The sequence below is a fragment of the Lagenorhynchus albirostris genome, chromosome 8, assembly GCF_949774975.1.
Source record: "Lagenorhynchus albirostris chromosome 8, mLagAlb1.1, whole genome shotgun sequence".
Lineage (NCBI taxonomy): Eukaryota > Metazoa > Chordata > Mammalia > Artiodactyla > Delphinidae > Lagenorhynchus > Lagenorhynchus albirostris.
The window spans coordinates 22,347,105-22,365,416 of NC_083102.1; the positions used below are offsets into that span (position 1 = coordinate 22,347,105).

The window sequence follows — 18,312 nt, forward strand, 5'->3', positions numbered from 1 at the left end:
ATTAAAGCATGTTAGCATTCAGTGGCCAGCTGGTTCTGTGTCACAGCACCACACAAGTCTTTGTGGTGGTCTGCTTCAGCTTGCCACATGTGTGCCCTCAAACAGCTAGTAAGAGAATATTTAATCTCAAGGCCATTTCTTTTTTCAAATCTACCTGCCTATCTGAAGGCATTCCTCCTAATTGGCTTTATTGAGGTTTTCCTCTAGGGGATGTCTGTCACCTTTTAGGGCCCACTGCTTACTCAGTCTTTCATACATAACAACTGCTTGACTATATGCAATGCTGATCCTCCAGCTGAAGAGAGGTATAGGTTTCTGGCTCCTCCTCCTTTTAGGGGGTAGAATTTCACTGTTTTTAGTATTCACAGACTACAAGCAGAAGAAAATTAAAGTAAAAGACTCAAATTCATCATTAATAGTGCAACTTCTTAAGAGCTGACAAGAGTAGAAAAGTAAAGATCTATTAATTAACCCAAAATTCTTAGATAACCTGAAGAAATCTGGAAATTTTATTTGTCCTCTTTCAGTCTTGTAAACTTTGACCACATATATGTCAGTGTGTTTTCATACATATAGTTAGATACCACCCCCCCCAAAAAAAAGGACAAAAAAAAAAAAACCTTGAGCAAATGAAATGGAATTCTATGATTGTTTTTATTTTGAACATGTAACTATAAATTCATGGCTTGCTTAGCAATATGATGAATTAATTACAGTTCCTTATAAGATGAGCAAAGTCAATCAATGGGATTTTGAAAGGTCAGCTGATGATTTTCTCTAGCAAATCAAGGATAGCATGGGTTTGTTTGGTTTTTTAAAATTATTGTATTTTTGGCTGAGTTGAGTCTTGGTTGCTGCACGCGGGCTTTCTCTAGTTGCGGAGAGCAGGGGCTACTCTTTGTTGCGGTGCGCGGGCTTCTCATTGCGGTGGCTTCTCGTTATGGAGCACGGGCTCTAGGTGCACAGGCTTCAGTAGTTGTGTCACGTGGGCTCAGTAGTTGTGGTTCACGGGCTCTAGAGCACAGGCTCAGTAGTTGTGGCGCACAAGCTGAGTTGCTCCGCGGCATGTGGGATCTTCATGGACCAGGGATCGAACCTGTGTCCCCTGCATTGGCAGGCGGATTCTCAACCACTGTGCCACCAGGGAAGCCCCGGATAACATGGTTTTAATTCCCAGGTGATCTCAACTTATTTAGCCATCAGCTTCAACTATAATGGCCAAAAGCCATGGAAAGAGGAGGTCGCAGTCATTGGTTCTGGTTCACTAGAATCTACTTCTTGTGGGTTTTTACCCAGCTTTTTACCTCTCTGATTGTGAGCAGGACTTTTCCTTTCTTCCTCTCCTTTTAGCCCTGCTCCCTATTGAATTACAAAACAGTTAAATACCTTAAGGAGTCATGGCTAACTCAGTGATTCTGAGCTTTGGAAGCCAGGAGTCCTCCAGGAGGGAGAAGGTCAGAAAAATGTAAGTTTGTTTGGATAGCATGCTTCTGGAGTACGAAGTTTTGTAGGAAAAGAAAAGGAACTTGCTCTTTATGGGCAATGACCTGAGTGTTTTAAGGAAGTGTTCTCTGCTTCCAAAGGTAAGAGTTTGGAGGCTGGAAGGCCATCCAGAGATGGTTGTCCTAATCCAGGTCTAGAAAGATACATTGGGCTTGATGTAGTTACATGCCAGTGGAAACAGAAGAGGAACTAGAGGCATTTCACTAGGATTAATAGTGAGTCTGGGAAATTGACTGAGTACATGGAATAAAGGAGGAAGGCCTAACCAAGGTCCTTCCGGAGGTTTGGAGCCGTCGATCTAGGTTTTAGGAGAAAGGAATAGGTGTTCAGGGAAATAATTTTAGGCATGTTTAAGACCAGAAATGTAAAGGACCAATTAGAAGGATTTGCTAGTTATCAGCATAGATTTATTTCTTTAAAATTGTGAGATGATGAGCTTCCTGGAGTAAGAGTATAAAATACACTCTGTATTACAAAGACCACAGAATTCACATTGCTGAGCAGGTGGCTGATGTCTTTCCAAACAAGTTTTTTTGTATGTTTTTTGTTTGGCTTTAAAAAGAAGGAACCCAGGGCCTCGGACATCTGGGGAACAAGGAGTGGGGTGAGAAAAGGGGGGAAGGATAGGTGGCATTGGAGAAGGGAGAAGGGCTATGATGGCTGGTGGTACCTGGCCGTGACTGTGCTGTACCATGGTGGTGTTTCCTGAGTCACAGCATTTGGGGTGTTAAATCTGAAAAACAAAGATTATGCAAGTTCAAGTCTCTGAGAGGACTGCTGGCTTGGTAATTGTGGTTCCTGATGGGGCTGACCAAATCAAGCTTTGGCATCCACAGGGTTTTAACCTGAAGATAGCAGTATGCTTTACAAAGGTTTCCATTTTAATGTTCAAAGGAAATAGAGGAAGAAGAAATAACTTATGGTCACTGGTTCATAAACAGCCAAGAATAAAACATGAGATATGTGATTCATCCCCTCCTGAGTGTCTTCTCTTTTAAGCCATGTACCCATCTTTTTGTGAGTCACCTGGAGTAGGGTGGCTTTACTTTAGGAATTGGTGCAGGGTGTCCTTGATGGCACAGTGGTTGAGAATCCGCCTGCCAATGCAGGGGACACGGGTTCGACCCCTGGTCTGGGAAGATCCCACATGCCACGGAGCAACTAAGCCCGTGCGCCACAACTACTGAGCCTGCGTTCTAGAGCCCGCGAGCCACAACTACTGAGCCCGAGTGCCGCAACTACTGAAGCCCACGTGCCTAGAGCCCATGCTCCACAATGAGAGAAGCCACTGCAATGAGAAGCCCGCGCACTGCAATGAAGAGTAGCCCCCCGCTTGCCACAACTAGAGAAAGCCCGCGCACAGCAACGAAGACCCGACACAGACAAAAAAAAAAAAGAATTGGTGCATTTTTGTGTGGGTGACTCATTTTAATTATTAATAAGTATTCCTTGAGGGATACAGGTAGCTGTAATTTCTTCTGAGAAGATGGCATATTTGTATTAATATTTTAGTCCTTTGATGTAGTTTGAAGCCTATTTTATAGTCATTTTTAGAAATGTGTATTTCTTCTTGTAAGGAGCTGCAGTATTCTCTTTTTGCAGATGAAGAAATTGAGATGCAGAGAGGAAGAGACCTGCTTTCCTACCTATAGTTTGGAATACCTCCACCTGGAGTGAATGATGGTGACAGCAGTGTGCAGAAAAAGGACAATGAAAGGGTCAGGGAGGGCTACTAAATTAGAGCCTCTTCAGCAGCTTAGCTGTCAAGACCTAAACATTTTCTTGAGCTAGAGAACCCACAAGCACATAGCTCCTCCCATTTGGTCTCTGGGGTTAGGAGTGTGTAGAGTAGGCAGTGCATTTCTGCACACGTATCACAAACATGCAGATGCTAACCAATCCTAAATCAGAAGCCCTGGGGTAGGTATGCATATTTTGAAAAACCCTGTGGGTAATTTTAATGGACGAACAACCAGGACCTAGACTTGCCCAAGAACCATTGCTGTAGACTGAGTGGGGTAAATGCTGCTTTTGATGAGAGATAAGTATAATTTGAGTGTTTTTAAAAATTAAGTATGGATATAAATCATTAGTTTATGTGCCTAAGCTGAACTATGAGTGTTGTAATATTGTTAACATTAATACTGTAAGATCAGGTTGAAGAATCAGTCCTAATGGACTGCATTTTGGTAAGTGCTGATTTAGTCCAAGGCAAAAGTAAGAGCTGTTTGCTCATGGTAGACCATACTTATCAGGGTTCTTGGGACTTTCTTTAAAAATTAAGGTATCCAGGGCTTCCCTGGTGGTGCAGTGGTTGAGAGTCCGCCTGCCAGTGCAGGGGACCACGGGTTCGTGCCCCGGTCCGGGAAGATCCCACATGCCGCGGAGCGGCTGGGCCCGTGGGCCATGGCCGCTGAGCCTGCGCGTCCGGAGCCTGTGCTCTGCAATGGGAGAGGCCACAACAGTGAGAGGCCCGCGTACCGCAAAAAAAAAAAAAAATTAAGGTATCCAGTAATGGGGGCACTGACTGTAATCTCTAGATTGTGCGATCCATGTCTGGTTCTCTCCCTTCCAAAAAGTGGAAGGTCAGTGTTTTTTAAAAGACTTTGGAACTGATAGATGTTTTATATTATTAACAATTCTAGGGGGAAAAATTTTTATTATGATGGATTTTTCCAAAGATGAGTATCTTTATTTCATTCTTGGTTTATGGTTTATGTCTCTTCTGCTAGAATATTTATCTTGAAAGAAGATTTTGTGCACATCTGCATGTTTGAGAGATATTTCTTTGGGGAGGAACCTCTCAATGGTAGTCATTCTGTTAGCCACTTTCAGGAATACTTTACTGCTTTAAAATGGCCATGGCAACAACATCCTGGCCTTCAAAAGCTGTCATCTTTACCCAAAACTGGGCTGCGTACTTTTCCTTTCCTGCTCTTCTGTTTTAGAGGTGTGACTCAGCACATCTGTAAAGTGGATCAAAAGTATGTTGATGTCGGAAGACAGTAGACACAGGAAAGGAGAAACCAATAATTGAAGGTTCTTTTTTTTTTTTTTTAATTGAGGGTTCTTTTATTTGTTTGGACCAAATACATAGGCAAAGCCACTTATTGGTAGCTTGAAAAACTTAAAAGTAATGGTGAGGGGTATAAAATCTTTTCCTGGAACACATGAAACACCTAGTTATGAGACATGTTGTCTGCAGTATTTCTCAAGTCCTGAAGTGCTTCTGAACTTAAAACCTGCACTTTATTTTTTTTCAAGTTTTTTGTTGTTTGATAGGGACATTCAGCTGTTAATCTTTTGGGGGCAGCACCAATAATGCTGATGTGGCAGGAGAGGCCCCCAGTTTACTCCTGAACATTCTCTGCTTAGAGACCATCCTGTTGGCCTTGAACATGTGAGAAAGAGAAACTTTGGGGAGGAGGGTGGCCATTTCTGAGGGTATACAGTTTGATGCAGAGATGTGGGGAGCTTTTGCCATCATGGTTGAGACAGTGTTCCTTTCATCCACTAACAGAAGCAGTGTAGTGCATAAGCCCAGGTTTGAAACCCAGCCCCTTGGACAAGTTACCTAACCTCTCTGTGCCTCATTTTCCCCATATGCAAAATGGAGATAGTAATGGTACCTACCTCATTGGCTGTAGTGAAATTAAGAGTGTATATAGGGGCTTCCCTGGTGGCGCAGTGGTTGGGAGTCCGCCTGCCGATGCAGGGGGCGCGGGTTCGTGCCCTGGTCCAGGAGGATCCCATGTGCTGCAGAGCGGCTGGGCCCGTGAGCCATGGCCGCTGGGCCTGCGCGTCTGGAGCCTGTGCTCCGCAACGGGAGAGGCCCGCGTACCGGAAAAAAAAAAAAAGAGTGTATATGTAAAGTGTTTACAGGGCCTGGCTTGTAGTAAGGGCTGTGTAAGTGTAAACTCTTGCTGCCATTACTATTACTGTTACTATTATTAGTGTTACTGTAACTCTGCTTTGGGATCATGTTCAGTTTGTAAAACTTGGGGTTCACACCCCTTTTCTTCTTAATTTGCTTACCTTTTAGCATTTTCTACCATTGCCTTGATAACCCACCCACTTAAGGGTAAAGAGAGGAAAATTTTTTTCAGACTTTCCATGTTTTATTAAATGTTTCAAACATATGCAAAAGTAGAAAGGACACATTTATATGCAAATACTATTTTTAAAGGCAAAAAAAGTAAAGTGTCATTTGAAGTGTGAAAATACAAGCCTTTTGCTTTGACATAACTTTTTTAAAATTTTAATTTACTTTTAATTTTTCCTTTTTTTTTTTTTTTGGCTATGTCAGGTCTTAGCTGGGGCACACAGGATCTTCATTGAGGCCTGTGAGATCCTTCATTACAGTGCGTGGTCTCTTCGTTGTGGCACTCGAGCTTCTCTCTAGTTGTGGCCTGCGGGTTTTCTCTCTCTAGTTGTGGCGTGTGGGCTCCAGAGCGCATGGGCCTTGTAGTTTGCAGCACACGGGCTCTCTCGTTGAGGCATTCAAGCTCGATAGTTGCAGTGCACGGGCTTAGTTGCCCCACGGCATGTGGGATCTTAGTTCCCTGACCAGGGATTGAACCTGTGTTCCCTGCATTGGAAGGCAGATTCTTTACCACTGGAGCACCAGGGAAGTCCAACATAACTTTTAAAATATTCTTATGCATAACTTTTAAAATATTTTTATGCATCATACTGTGTACATCATTGTAATTCTAGAGAACATAATATTTTACAGACTTTCTCTATTCAGCATTAGAAAATAAGCATTTTTCTCTGTCCCTTAGCATTTACAAATAGTTTCAATGATTTTGTACCATGAATAGTTATTGGTTTGTTAAATATGTTGCTTCCTTTAAAATATATATATGTAAAACAGCAGTGAAAATCCTGCCACGGATGGTTGGGGTTATGTTGGAAGATCATTTTTGTTTTGCTTTTTTGATTAAGGATCTCTGCATTTGTTTCCTGGTACGTGGGAATTTTACTTTAATGTGGTTCTTTGGAAAGTTGGCCTTATCAGTAATACCAAGTCCCTAAATTGGGGTTGAAGGTAAACCTGCTCTGTGTTAGTATCTGGTGCATGAGGATAGGACTGTGCTGGCTGTCATGAAGTACAGCTAGCACAGTCCATATATCACTCTGTAGACTTGAGTGGTCCAATATGGGATCTGCTAGCCACATGTAGTTATTTAAATTTAAATTAATTAGAATTAAAGATGAAAGATTTAGTCCTCACAGTCAAACCAGCTATATTTCACGTGCTCAGTAGCCACATGGCTACCATATTGGTAGCAGATGCAGATCATTATCATCATTGCAGAAAGTTCTATTGAATAGTGCAGCTCTAGGTTTTTTTTGACTGCTCAGTTTTTTTACCTTATAGTGACAAGGATGATCTGCTTCTCATAGGATTTTCTAGAGCAGAGGTCAGCAAACATTGGCTGCCTGATTTTGTATATAGTTTTATTGGAACACAGCCATACCCATCTGTTTATCTATTATCTATGGCTGCTTCTGTGCTAGTGGCAGGGCTGAATGTTGAGTAGCTGTGACAGACCAAATGTGGCCCACCAAGCCTAAATTAGTATTTACTCTGGCCCTTTACGAAAAAGTTTGCTGACCCCTTTTATCTAGACCAGGGTTTCTCAACCTCAGCACTATTGACATTTTGGTCCCAGATAATTATTTGTTGTGAAGGGCTATCCTGTGCATTGTATTGTAGAATGTTTAGCAGCATCCCTGGCCTCTGTCCAGTAGATGCTAGTGGCACCCCTGCACCTTCCCCCACCCGGTTGTGACAACCAGAAATTTCTCTACACATTGCCAAGTGGCCGCTGGGAAGCAACATCACCCCTGGCTGAGAATCATTAATCTAAAGTGACATGGCTTGACAAAACATTCACTTACAATACTGCATGAGAGCACTCACTCTAAAACAAAATCCATTAGAAAAGCAGAATAAATTGAAGAGTAGTTTCTATGCTACTATACTTTAGCATTCCCTCTTGAAACAGAAATGTTTTTTATAAAACATGATGAGTAACTAGAGTGGGCAGAGAGATGGAAGCGCTAAGGTTCCACAGTTCACTGTCTGCTAACTGAGCAGCGAATAGAATGGAAGTTAGAGCATCTCTGAAGTTATGTGGATGTGTGGTTTATTTTACAGGTTTTCAAGCCCCACTTCCTTTATAAAACACTAGGTAACTGCAGGGTTTTTGTTGTTTTTGCTGTGTATGTAGATGTGCACCCAGCACCTTGTGCTGAATCTAGTAAGAAGGGAGTTGTTAATGTTTATTAAAATGATTATTAATAAAAGCAGTAAATTGGTACTTATCTGTCTTATGATTATGATTTTAAGTGATTCATATAGGTTCCTACCCTCATTACCTAGAATAATTGAAAAACTGGTTATATTTACCTCCATTAGAAGTTAGGAGAATTGAATTAAATGTCAAGGCTTATATAATTGTATTCAGTTCTTTTAAGATCTGGTGCTTGAATACTTTCAGAGTGGGGATTTTCAAAGCTGTAGAAAATGGCGATGTTAAGAAATTAACTGCTTGCTTTGTAAGAATGTAGAGTGCTGTACAGTATTGGGGTACAAGTTTTAATAAACCATGTAGTATTTCTAAAATCTCAGTTTACAGAGTGGAGTGAATTCGAATTGGGACAGTTGCCTTTCAAAGAGAATACCAAGTGTACCTGGTTCTTCAAATTAAAATTAAATTTAAAAATTGGTATTGAAAGGAATATATAAGTCACATGTAATGGACCACTGTTTTATGAAAAAATATCAGTGTAGTTAAATATGTTGACTACTGAATTCAAGTGAATTTTAGGTGAACTTGCTTGTTCCGTGCATGATATATTTCTTGTTTGTTTTTCAGATCTTACCAATATATTTGAGTCCTTCCTGCCCCAGTTGTTGGCCTATCCCAACCCCATAGATCCTCTCAATGGTGACGCTGCAGCTATGTACCTCCATCGACCAGAAGAATACAAGCAGAAAATTAAAGGTAAGGCAAATAGCTTAGCCTTGAGACAGAAGAACTTAAGTCTGTTAGGTTTTGATCATTAAAAGCCCTTCTTAGTTACTCGTAATTTTTCTCAGGCCTAAAAAGAGACAGCTGTGGGCCAGAGCAGAGCTCACTAGCCTCTGTAGGTTCAAGGGTCAGAGACACCTTTAGAAAGCTGGAGGTTTCAGCAAGAAAGGAGAGAGAAAGCAAAAAAGGAAAGATGAGGAAATGGGTGACTTATTAGTTGGGTGGTAAGTAGACATAACCCTGCCAGAAATCCCTGTGACCCCCCCTATATGAAAGAACCTTTGCTTTCATTTGCTTCCTCTTGTCTTAGAAAATTAGAAAATTGGACTGGAGAGTAAAGTATTAATTGAAAGGCACAGTCTCACATTGGTTTATAAATGGAATCATCCTGGCCCTTCAGGACAGCAGTTAACTTTGGGAGTTGGGAAATAATTACCAAATTCATCTTTAGACTTTGTTTTATTATATCATTTTACCTGTTGAATAAAAATTACCCAACTGGCTTCTTTTCTTGGTCCCCTACTGATTTGCTTACATTTTGGGAAGTTTACATCGAAGGCACATTTCTACTGCAGATACCTGGCCCCAGTGCCCTGGTGCTATGGATTTTTCTATTAAAACTTAAAATGTGCTATTAAAGTTTAGAAATGTGCAAATGGTAGTAGCACTAGTTAGCTCATCCTTTAAGATTTAGGATCCTGTTTTCCCATTCTCAGTTTACAGGCTAATGGGACACGAATTTCATTAAAATGAAAATGTGGTTGTGAAAGAACAGCTAAAGCTACACACAGGGTTACCAGCATTCACCACGTTGTCCTTTTACCTCTGTGTATGTTTGAGAACTTTCATAGTGAAAAGTCTAGATACATAAAGTTCCACCAGAAAGGAGAGGAGTTCAAAGTCCATGAAAATAGGCCTACTCTTCTTAACAAATGGCAGGCATTGGTATTTATCCAATTTTTAGCTTGACTTGTTCATCTGCACAGCAGCTCAGAACATGAGCTTCTGCAAAGTGTATAGCCCCTCTGAGTACATTTGCAGGAGATGGCAGTAGAAATAATTTATGAGAGCCCAGAATGCATAGGTCTTCACTCTTAAATATGAAAGTATGAGACAGGATGTGAGCATCTGGGCCTATTTGTTGAACAGTAGTTTTTCCTTTTCTTCGTCTTCTCATTCTTCCCTGGTCGCTTAGGGTATTGTTTGGTACTTTTTGTTGAGATAAAGTAAAAATAAATCTACTCTAATTAACTTACTTAGGTCTCAGGTGCTTTGCAAATTAATATCTAATTTATGTAACCAGACATAGCCGAAGAAACATAATTCAAGAAAACATGTATTTCATTTTTAACCAGATAAAATTCTGTTATGAGACTGTCTTACTTTGACATAAGAATCACTTAACAGTGTCTGCAACCCACAGATATCTCTGTGCAGAGCATATTTCTATAGTTCTTGTATTCATTATGCCTCTATTTAACACTATTCCTGTTTTAGTACATATCTGTTATAGTCCCAGTTACAAAAGGAACCTAGCCTACGTTTTTATCTTTGAACAGCAAGCTCTAGCTTAGGGGGCTCTAGATTTCTGAAACATTAGTGTTGGCTATCACTTCCTTAGTAATCTGAGAAGATCATGACTATCAGACCTGAGCTCACCCCAGCTTCCTACCTTTATATATATCGCCCCCCCACCCCCGCCAATCTTTTCTTTGTTTCTTACTACAGGAAATAAGAGATCTTATTTCTCGGACCCAGTCCCCCCACCAACATGATCTTGTTCTCCATTTATCCTTCCTCCTAGCACTGTTGGTCTTCCTTCTCTTCCTGGTTACCCACCACCCCCATACTCAAAGGTATCCCCATGTCGGAAGCCTTTATCTGTTTCTGTGGACTCCGTTAGGAGTCCTGCTGTTTGTTTCCCCTCCTCTCTCCTCTTTTTTTTTTTTTTTTTTGTGGCTGCATTGGGTCTCACTGCTATATGCAGGCTTTCTCTAGTTGCGGCGATCAGGGGCTTCTCCTGTTGTGGACCACGGGCTCTAGGCGTGCGGGCTCAGTAGTTGTGGCTCACAGGCTCTAGAGCACAGGCTCAGTAGTTGTGGCACAGGGGCTTAGTTGCTCCGCAGCATGTGGGATCTTCCCGGACCAGGGCTCGAACCTGTGTCCCCTGCATTGGCAGGAGGATTCTTAACGACTGCACCACCAGGAAAGTCCTCCTGTCTTCTTAATCATTTGGATTTTTCTCATGACCCATTTTCCTCTCTGCAGCTTTGGTATTTTACCCCTTACCTTTCTGAAAACTCTTCTCGTTCCATTCCTAAACGTGATCATTCTCATAAGATTTGGGTCCTTCGGCCCCTCTCTCCTTCCCCCACCCATTAGGGAGCTAATTCACCCCTTACCGCTTTAGATAATCCCCTCCAGGTAGTCAGTTTCCACGCCTGACATCTGAGGTCAATGTATGTAACCTTTCTTACCGTGAACATGATTCATATTTAGTTGGTGCTATTTTATCTTGTAAATTATTGGGCTTCCCTGGTGGCGCAGTGGTTGAGAGTCCGCCTGCCGATGCAGGGGACACGGGTTCGTGCCCTGGTCTGGGAAGATCCCACATGCCGCGGAGCGGCTGGGCCCGTGAGCCATGGCCGCTGAGCCTGCGTGTCCGGAGCCTGTGCTCCGCAACGGGAGAGGCCACAACAGTGAGAGGCCCGCGTACCGCAAAAAAAAAGAAAAAAGAAATATTGGACTGTCTGTAGGATGGGGCACCGTTGGAGCTGTCTAAAGATATGTCACTTCTCAAAAACCTTCCCTGAGTGGCATCTTAGCCTGCCATTCAGGGCTCTCTTGTTACTGTGTGTGATCTACATCTTTGCCTTTACTCCTCTAAATATATCAATATGTAACACACAAATTGGATGAATTTTAGATACCCAACTGTATCTGCTTCCTTAGTTCTTCAGGGAAAGTTTTCAACCATACAGAAAAACAGAGTGACTTAACTTACGTACCCACTATCCAACTGTAGCAAAACCTGTACATTTTGCCTTACTTGCTTCAGATTTTTTAAAAGAAAGAAAACAAATATAGTTCTCTCTTAATGTGTTTTAATATCCCAGCCACTTCCTTCTCACCTGTGCTTCAGCAAGGCTGTCTATGCCTTTCCCCTGGAGTGGCGTCTCCTATGCTGCAGCTGCCAGAGCTGCTTCAAGGGTCAGTGCAGATACTGCCTTCCTGGCTCTCAGGAGCCACAGTCCCTTCCTCCTGCTTCCCATTGATGGCACTTAACCCCCTAACTGTTTTTATCTTTGTCTGTGTTTCCTGCTCATTAGTGACCTTGCTCTTCATTTTTCTATCTCCTGAAAGGCCTTATCCCAGTAAGCACTTAATACACATTGGTCTCCTTGAATATACTGAAGAAGGCTGATAGTGTCGACTTACAGTGTCCAAGAGCAGTGCCAAAGTGCAGCAACTTCTTTCTACAAAGGAAGAAAAAGTAGCCAACCCAATAGAGAATAAAAATACAATTTCTAAGACTTCAGTAAACATTTCTCTCACTCTCAAAAAAATGAAGGCAAGTTCCTACCTAGCCAGGGGCTTTTGAAATCTCATTATCTCAGCATAAAATTTTGCTCCAATGAATCTGTAGGGTTGTAAGTCAGAAGCCTGCAAACTTTTTCTGTAAAGGCCCAGATTTGGCCACATATGGTCTCTGTCACATACTCATTCTTTCTTTCTTTCTTTCTTCCTTTTTAACAGCCCTTTGAAAATATAGAAAATAATCTTAGCTGGCCCTGCACTGCATCATTCAGACTTGGCCCATATACCTTCTCTTCTAGTCCCTGCAACTCCATAGGAGGAAAAACAAAGCATTCAGACGTGAGGATGTGTTTTTCTCGATAGGATTCTGTCCTGTCTTTTCATATTGTGTGTAGGCTACTTACTTGAAAAACCATCTGCACCTAGAGTTTTAGGAAAACGTTTAATTGTGTATTCAGCAGTTCTTAACATTTTTTTCAGCTAGCAGATACAGCCTAGGCTATAGCATCATAAATCTTCAGGTAAATAAATTAATAGGTGGTAAAGTCACTCAGGCTAGCTGTGTCCCCAGGTAGCAGCTCATTCCTGAGCAGATTGAGAGACTGTCTTCACCAGCTGCTTCAAAAACCTGACAGGCAGGATCTGTTTAGACTAAAATCTATTTCTAAAATAATAGATTTGGGCTGACTGTAATTATATAACTGCAAATCTAAAAATGATGGGGGATTTCCTTATAAGTTACTATGGAATCATAACTAGTCCTGTTCTATCTGGGGGGTGAATAGTTTTATTAACATAGAAAGTAAAAGAAAATGTGAGGTTTACATTTCCCCCGTCCATCAAGTTTGGAGGAGTGCAGCCATATCAGTAGGCAACAAGGAGAGAGTGGGAGCGCCCTGGCTGGAGAACTGGGGCCTGGTTAACCCCAGACACTGTCCTGGACGTCTGCCGACCTTCCTGAGCCTTGCAGGCGAGGCCCAGGGTGCTCGGCTGTCTTGTACACATCCACGTGGGAGGTAATGGCCCAAAGAAGATCTAGCATGGTGGTGCAGTGTATCTGTTCCCCTGCAAATCAAGTGTTCAGATTTGCCTCTCTTACTAAGAGGGTGAAATGCATAAACTCCAAAGACACCTCCCTGCACAATTTTCCCCTTAGTTTTAGTGACTATAATAACTGTCATCTTTGTCATTGTCTGTTCCCTACTTCCCAAACCGAATAGGGAAAGCTTGAACCTCCCTGGGACTTGCCAGCTTTGGGGTCGCTGAAGCACATGCCTGCCTGCTCACTATCCTTGTGTTTTCTTTATCCCAACTCCCTGTGCAGAGTACATCCAGAAATATGCAACAGAGGAGGCACTGAAAGAACAGGAAGAGGGCACCGGAGACAGCTCATCGGAGAGTTCTATGTCTGACTTTTCGGAAGATGAGGCCCAGGATATGGAGTTGTAGTAAAAAAAGCACCTGCTTTTCAGAAAGACTATTATTTCCTAACCATGAGAAGCAGACTATAATATTCATATTTAAACAAAGCAATTTTTTTTATTACTAAACAAGGTTTTTATGAATAATAGCATTGATATATATATATTATATATCACCCTTTAGATCTTGATTTCTTGGTCATTTCTCAACCTGAGGTGCATAGCATATTCCCACATTCCATTTTGGTAGCAATATGCGGTCCGAATGCATGCATTCATAAGTCCATTTAGCCAAGTCAGCCTGTGTGCTACTGAACTGTCAAAAGAAACAGCCGCTCTGATAGATAGACATGAGTAAAAATAACAGGAAAAAGTTGCTTCTTTTATTGACGGTTCCAAAGAAACAAACCAAACCAACCAGCTCTTGGATGTGAAGATAGAATAGTACTTTTTCAAACTGGAAAGGAAGAAATTGGGGAGGAAAACCCCTGCTTGGGAGCATTTAGAGCCAGCCATGTCAGAATCAGAGCTGCTTCTTCCTGTGCATCCTAGGTGGCCCCATTTCTGTGGAGTAACAGTATAAAACAGGGAGCTAATAATTTTTTTGACTTGGATTTTAAGTACATTTTTATATGTAGATTCCTGCCCTTCTCGCTACCAGGCCCTGCAGCCACAAGTGTTTTGCTTTGGAGAACCTTTTGGAAATGTTTTCTGAATCTGATTCTTTTTCTTGGGGGTAGAATTTGTAATCCAGACCTGTTTTTTGAGAGGACAGGACAGGAAGAGAAAAGTGACTGGGAAGATGTTTCCTCTCATCCAACACGTGCAGAGTCACATCCTCATCCTATTGTTGGCCACTGTGAGACTGCTACCCTGGACTCAGAGCTTTATATTTGAGGATGGTTGTGGGGTTTGGTTTTTTTTTTTTTCTTTTTGGTGTGTGTGCATTGTGCTTAGGTTGCAAATTTAATCTTCACCTACCAAGAGATGGCCTCCTTCTTGGACAGCCACTCAGTGGACCATTAGACTTGGGAAGAAGACCCTTCTGGTGGCTGTGACTCCTGGGTACTCTCATTCAGGTTTTGATTTTGTTTTCCCTTCTGCTGCTGCTCTTGGCAGCAGCCTGATCATCGTCTGCTCGTGGGAGTGGGAAATAGGTATTTTAGACCCAACTCACATTCTAAATTTAAAATGAGTAATAATTGGAACAAATAAAGGTTCTTGTACCCAAAGTGACTCTACATGGGAAAAACAAACAGCTTTTTTTTTTTCCAGAGTGAGACTGAATAGGAGGAAAGGATTCAGAAATATGATGTAGAACAGGTTTTGAAGGAAGAGAATTTTCTCTCCTGTATGTGTTAAGAGGAAATCAGTTTAAATGCCTGCTAATCAAATGTTTACTCAGCTAACCATATGTCCAGGTTGCTGGCAGAGTTTCTTTCAGATCTGAGTGTTGCCTGCTGAATTTGGAGAACTTCAGACATTAGCTGGTGGGGGGGGTGGGGGGTGGTTGACACAACCAGTAGGACAATAGCAAAATTAGCCAATCCTGAAATCTTCTCGAGATGATTTTTGAATGTCCTACTGGGATAATTTAATCCTTCTCTCTGTGTGTTTTTAGTTTATAAGTGCTATATTCCACAAAATTTGAGTCAATGAGATTGAAGATACCCTATCTTTTTTATTCAAAAAGCACAATCTTTTCTTTGAAAATCTATATAAAGTACAACTTGTTTTTAGCATGATTATTTTCCTAAATAAAAACAAAGAATTTACTTATGTTAATTACGGGCATGAAGCAAAAGGTTTTCTTTTTTAAAAAAAAATTAAAAGTGCAGTTATGTAGGGCTGTGGTTAGTTAACCGTACTGAGTTATCTATCTAGCATTTGTGGCTTGTTGGAAGGGTAGTATTAACTATTTAACATGTAATGGAGTACTTTAACTCTTATCTAGCACGTTGTCTTCTCATTACTTTGGGGGAGGGAGGGTCTCTGCTGGCACTGTCTAACTTGCTTACCTGCTGAATTAGCAGTTTGCTTGTGCTATAACCGTTATTTGTAGGTGCGACTTAGGGTAGGCTTAAAGTGCTGGGTGGTGATTTGAGTTCAAACAATAAAAAACTGTATTTTTTCAATATTGTATAAACAATAGTGTTCTAATTACCTTTCAAAGAAAATAATGTCCAGATAATAATTGCTTTTAATCTTGTCAAAAAACAAAAACAAAAACTAGTAGAACCAAGTTTAGGGATGGTATGTGAGCAGTGCCACAGCTCTGCTCCCTGACTAAATCCATGTTTCTCTAACCAAAAGACATCGGCTTGCCTGTGATCGAGAACTCCAGCACTAGGAATCTGTTGGTGCAGAATTTCCAAATGAAGATTTGTTGGAGGTTGCAGGGGTTAAGAAGCAGATCTGAGTATGGCTACAGTGTGTATGCACGTGTGTGCGCGCCCATCCAAGTCTGTGTGATAAAGGTGTAACTAGGCTTCTCTGCTAGCACTGGAAGCTCCTGGAAATTGCTGCTCAGATCACACTGTACCCTCTCATTCTGTGCAAGTCTATCCTTTTTGGGCACTAATCCCATGCATGTTTTTGGCTCTGTGTGGAGCTTTTCCTCTCCACTTGGAAATTGACTTTTGATATGTTGAACAGAATCCCTTCTTACACTAACTTTTCGTCCCTTCCCTGTGCCTGGGAGAGGTAGGAGTAGGAGAGGAAGCTGGAAGAGGGCCTGGCTGTGATTCTGAGGACTCTGGGCCCCCAGTAGTAGATGGTAGAGTGAGTCTGGAGCAGGGGGTGGTATGACACCAAAAGCTTTTCCACGTTGTCCCATCATAACACTCAGAGAAGCATTCAGAGCCCCTCAGAAAGGCTGCACATTATTGCTTTTAAAGGTGGTGGTGGTAGGTCAGAGCTGCTTCTGGCAGTTTCCCTTCCCTTCCCTTCTTTAGTACCCATCATTTTTGAAATCCTGCCTTGTGGTTTACCAGCGCAAGCCATTCTTTGCCCCTGTTCAAATGACTGAGCTCCAGCTCTCGCCAAACACCAACAAGCAAGATGGCTGCACCACAGCAGCCTGCAATCCGCTACCCTCCAGCCGCCCCAGCACCGGGGCCTCGTGGGTTGCGTTTTAAGGTAGCCAACCTAGACACTGGCGTATTTGCTCTTTTGTCTTCAGTCGTATCGCGCTACTTGAGGTTGCTGTGCAGTTTCAACCAGCGTTTTATACTAGTGAGATAATTATCAGAAGTTGCCATATCTCTCTCCAGTACCTAACGTATTTCTTCCACTCCAAAAGCTGTTCTAATTGCCAACTGGCTGATCTAAGCTCCAGAAGAGTGTCTCCCCTCGAAGGAATTTTTTCCCTCACAAGGCTCCCTGAAGCCCTAGTTGGCCTTGGCCTGACACTTGCTTTTTATTAGGCCTCCTATTGGGATGGCTGAGAATCATGAAAGACAGATCTTCTGCTAGCCCCCGTGGTGAAGTTGTTAGATACCAACTTTCTGGGAACTAGTGTTTGACTTTAAATGGCATGTGACCCTTCTGTGTTCTAGGGACTCAATTAGAAAAGTGAAAGCCATTAACAAAAGTTAGAGTTTTATTCATCTCACCAACTTCCTGACTGGGTTCACAGCCTTGTTGACTGAAATCATTTCTGATTGAGCTCAAAGACCTGCATTTCTTTGGACTTCTGAATCCATGTTCATATTTTCTCTGGCCACTGAACACCTTGGTGATTCCATAGGGACTGAATGGAGTGGAGGCCCCTTGTGGGGAAGGGAGAGTAAACCCTCAGGTATGCAGTTTCTCCACTCACCTGAGGAAGGGCCAGGACTCTTAATTCAGCAAATATTCATCTTGGCCGTGGGCTTGGGAAGAAATGGCCATTATTTACTGATTGTATTTGGTACATATTGTGTGATACTTGAAGAGATAAAAGGGACTTACCAGCCCTTAATTGAAATCTAAGCTTTTTATCACTTATTTTTTCCTTGCCCCCTCTCCTCCCTTCCACATTTTACCTTGCATTGTGATGATCTAGTGGGCACTTCTGTCAACAGGACAAATGCCTCCTCTGACTATAACCTCTTAATAGTTGTGTATAATGAAAACTGTAAACTTTTTTAAATAAAATGTGTATATACCTTGGCAAATGGCTGGACCTTGATCAATAAGATAGTAGCCCCCATGATTACTAAGCCCGATATTTTAGAACACCCCCCCCTACTCATCCGGCTCCTCTGAGCAGCAGACGATGGCTTTTTTTTTTTTTTAACTGAGACTCTCTTACGAGGCAGGTGACTGGGTTAGTTTGGGAAGGGATTGTCATATGTAGGCAGTAGTAACTGAGAGGCCCTGCCTACGAGAGCCCTACCCCTATACCTGGAGTGGCAGGTGACTGCTGGCTATAAACAGGGCTGGCTCTGAGGCTTCTCTACCAGAGCCTGGAAAAGCCATCTGTTCTGTGAAGTCCTGTAGCCTGGAGGACCCCGCCTACCCCCATGTGGATCAACAGGTATGGCTCCTGTGTTGCTGTTCAGCCCAAACCTCTAGACCCTGTTAACTAATGCTGAGCAAAGGGTACCCACTTGGTCTGGAGTTCACAGACAGTACAGCTTCCTGCTGGGGCTGGTCTGCCTCAACAAGGAAGGGGGAAAGCCGTGGGTGTTGCTTCTGAAGCTGATCACTGCATTAGCCCAACATTTAGTTCCTTTCTAAAAGCATATGTCCTCATCTGCCACCAGGTGGCGATGTTGCCTCATTAGTCTATTTACTTTTGCTGGATTTAGTTAGAAGACCCTTTA

General features: G+C 42.2%; 1 protein-coding gene across 1 annotated transcript in view; it reads left to right on the forward strand.

Moving 5' to 3' along the window:
- Positions 1-17,661, forward strand: part of UBE2H (ubiquitin conjugating enzyme E2 H) — a 99,672-nt gene extending 82,011 nt beyond the window's left edge. The window contains exons 6-7 of the mRNA XM_060156688.1: positions 8,391-8,519; positions 13,408-17,661. Of these exons, the coding sequence (XP_060012671.1) occupies positions 8,391-8,519; positions 13,408-13,532 (254 nt within the window). The 3' untranslated portion in view covers positions 13,533-17,661. The remainder of the gene's footprint in view (positions 1-8,390; positions 8,520-13,407) is intronic.
- The last annotated feature ends 651 nt before the right edge of the window (positions 17,662-18,312 follow it).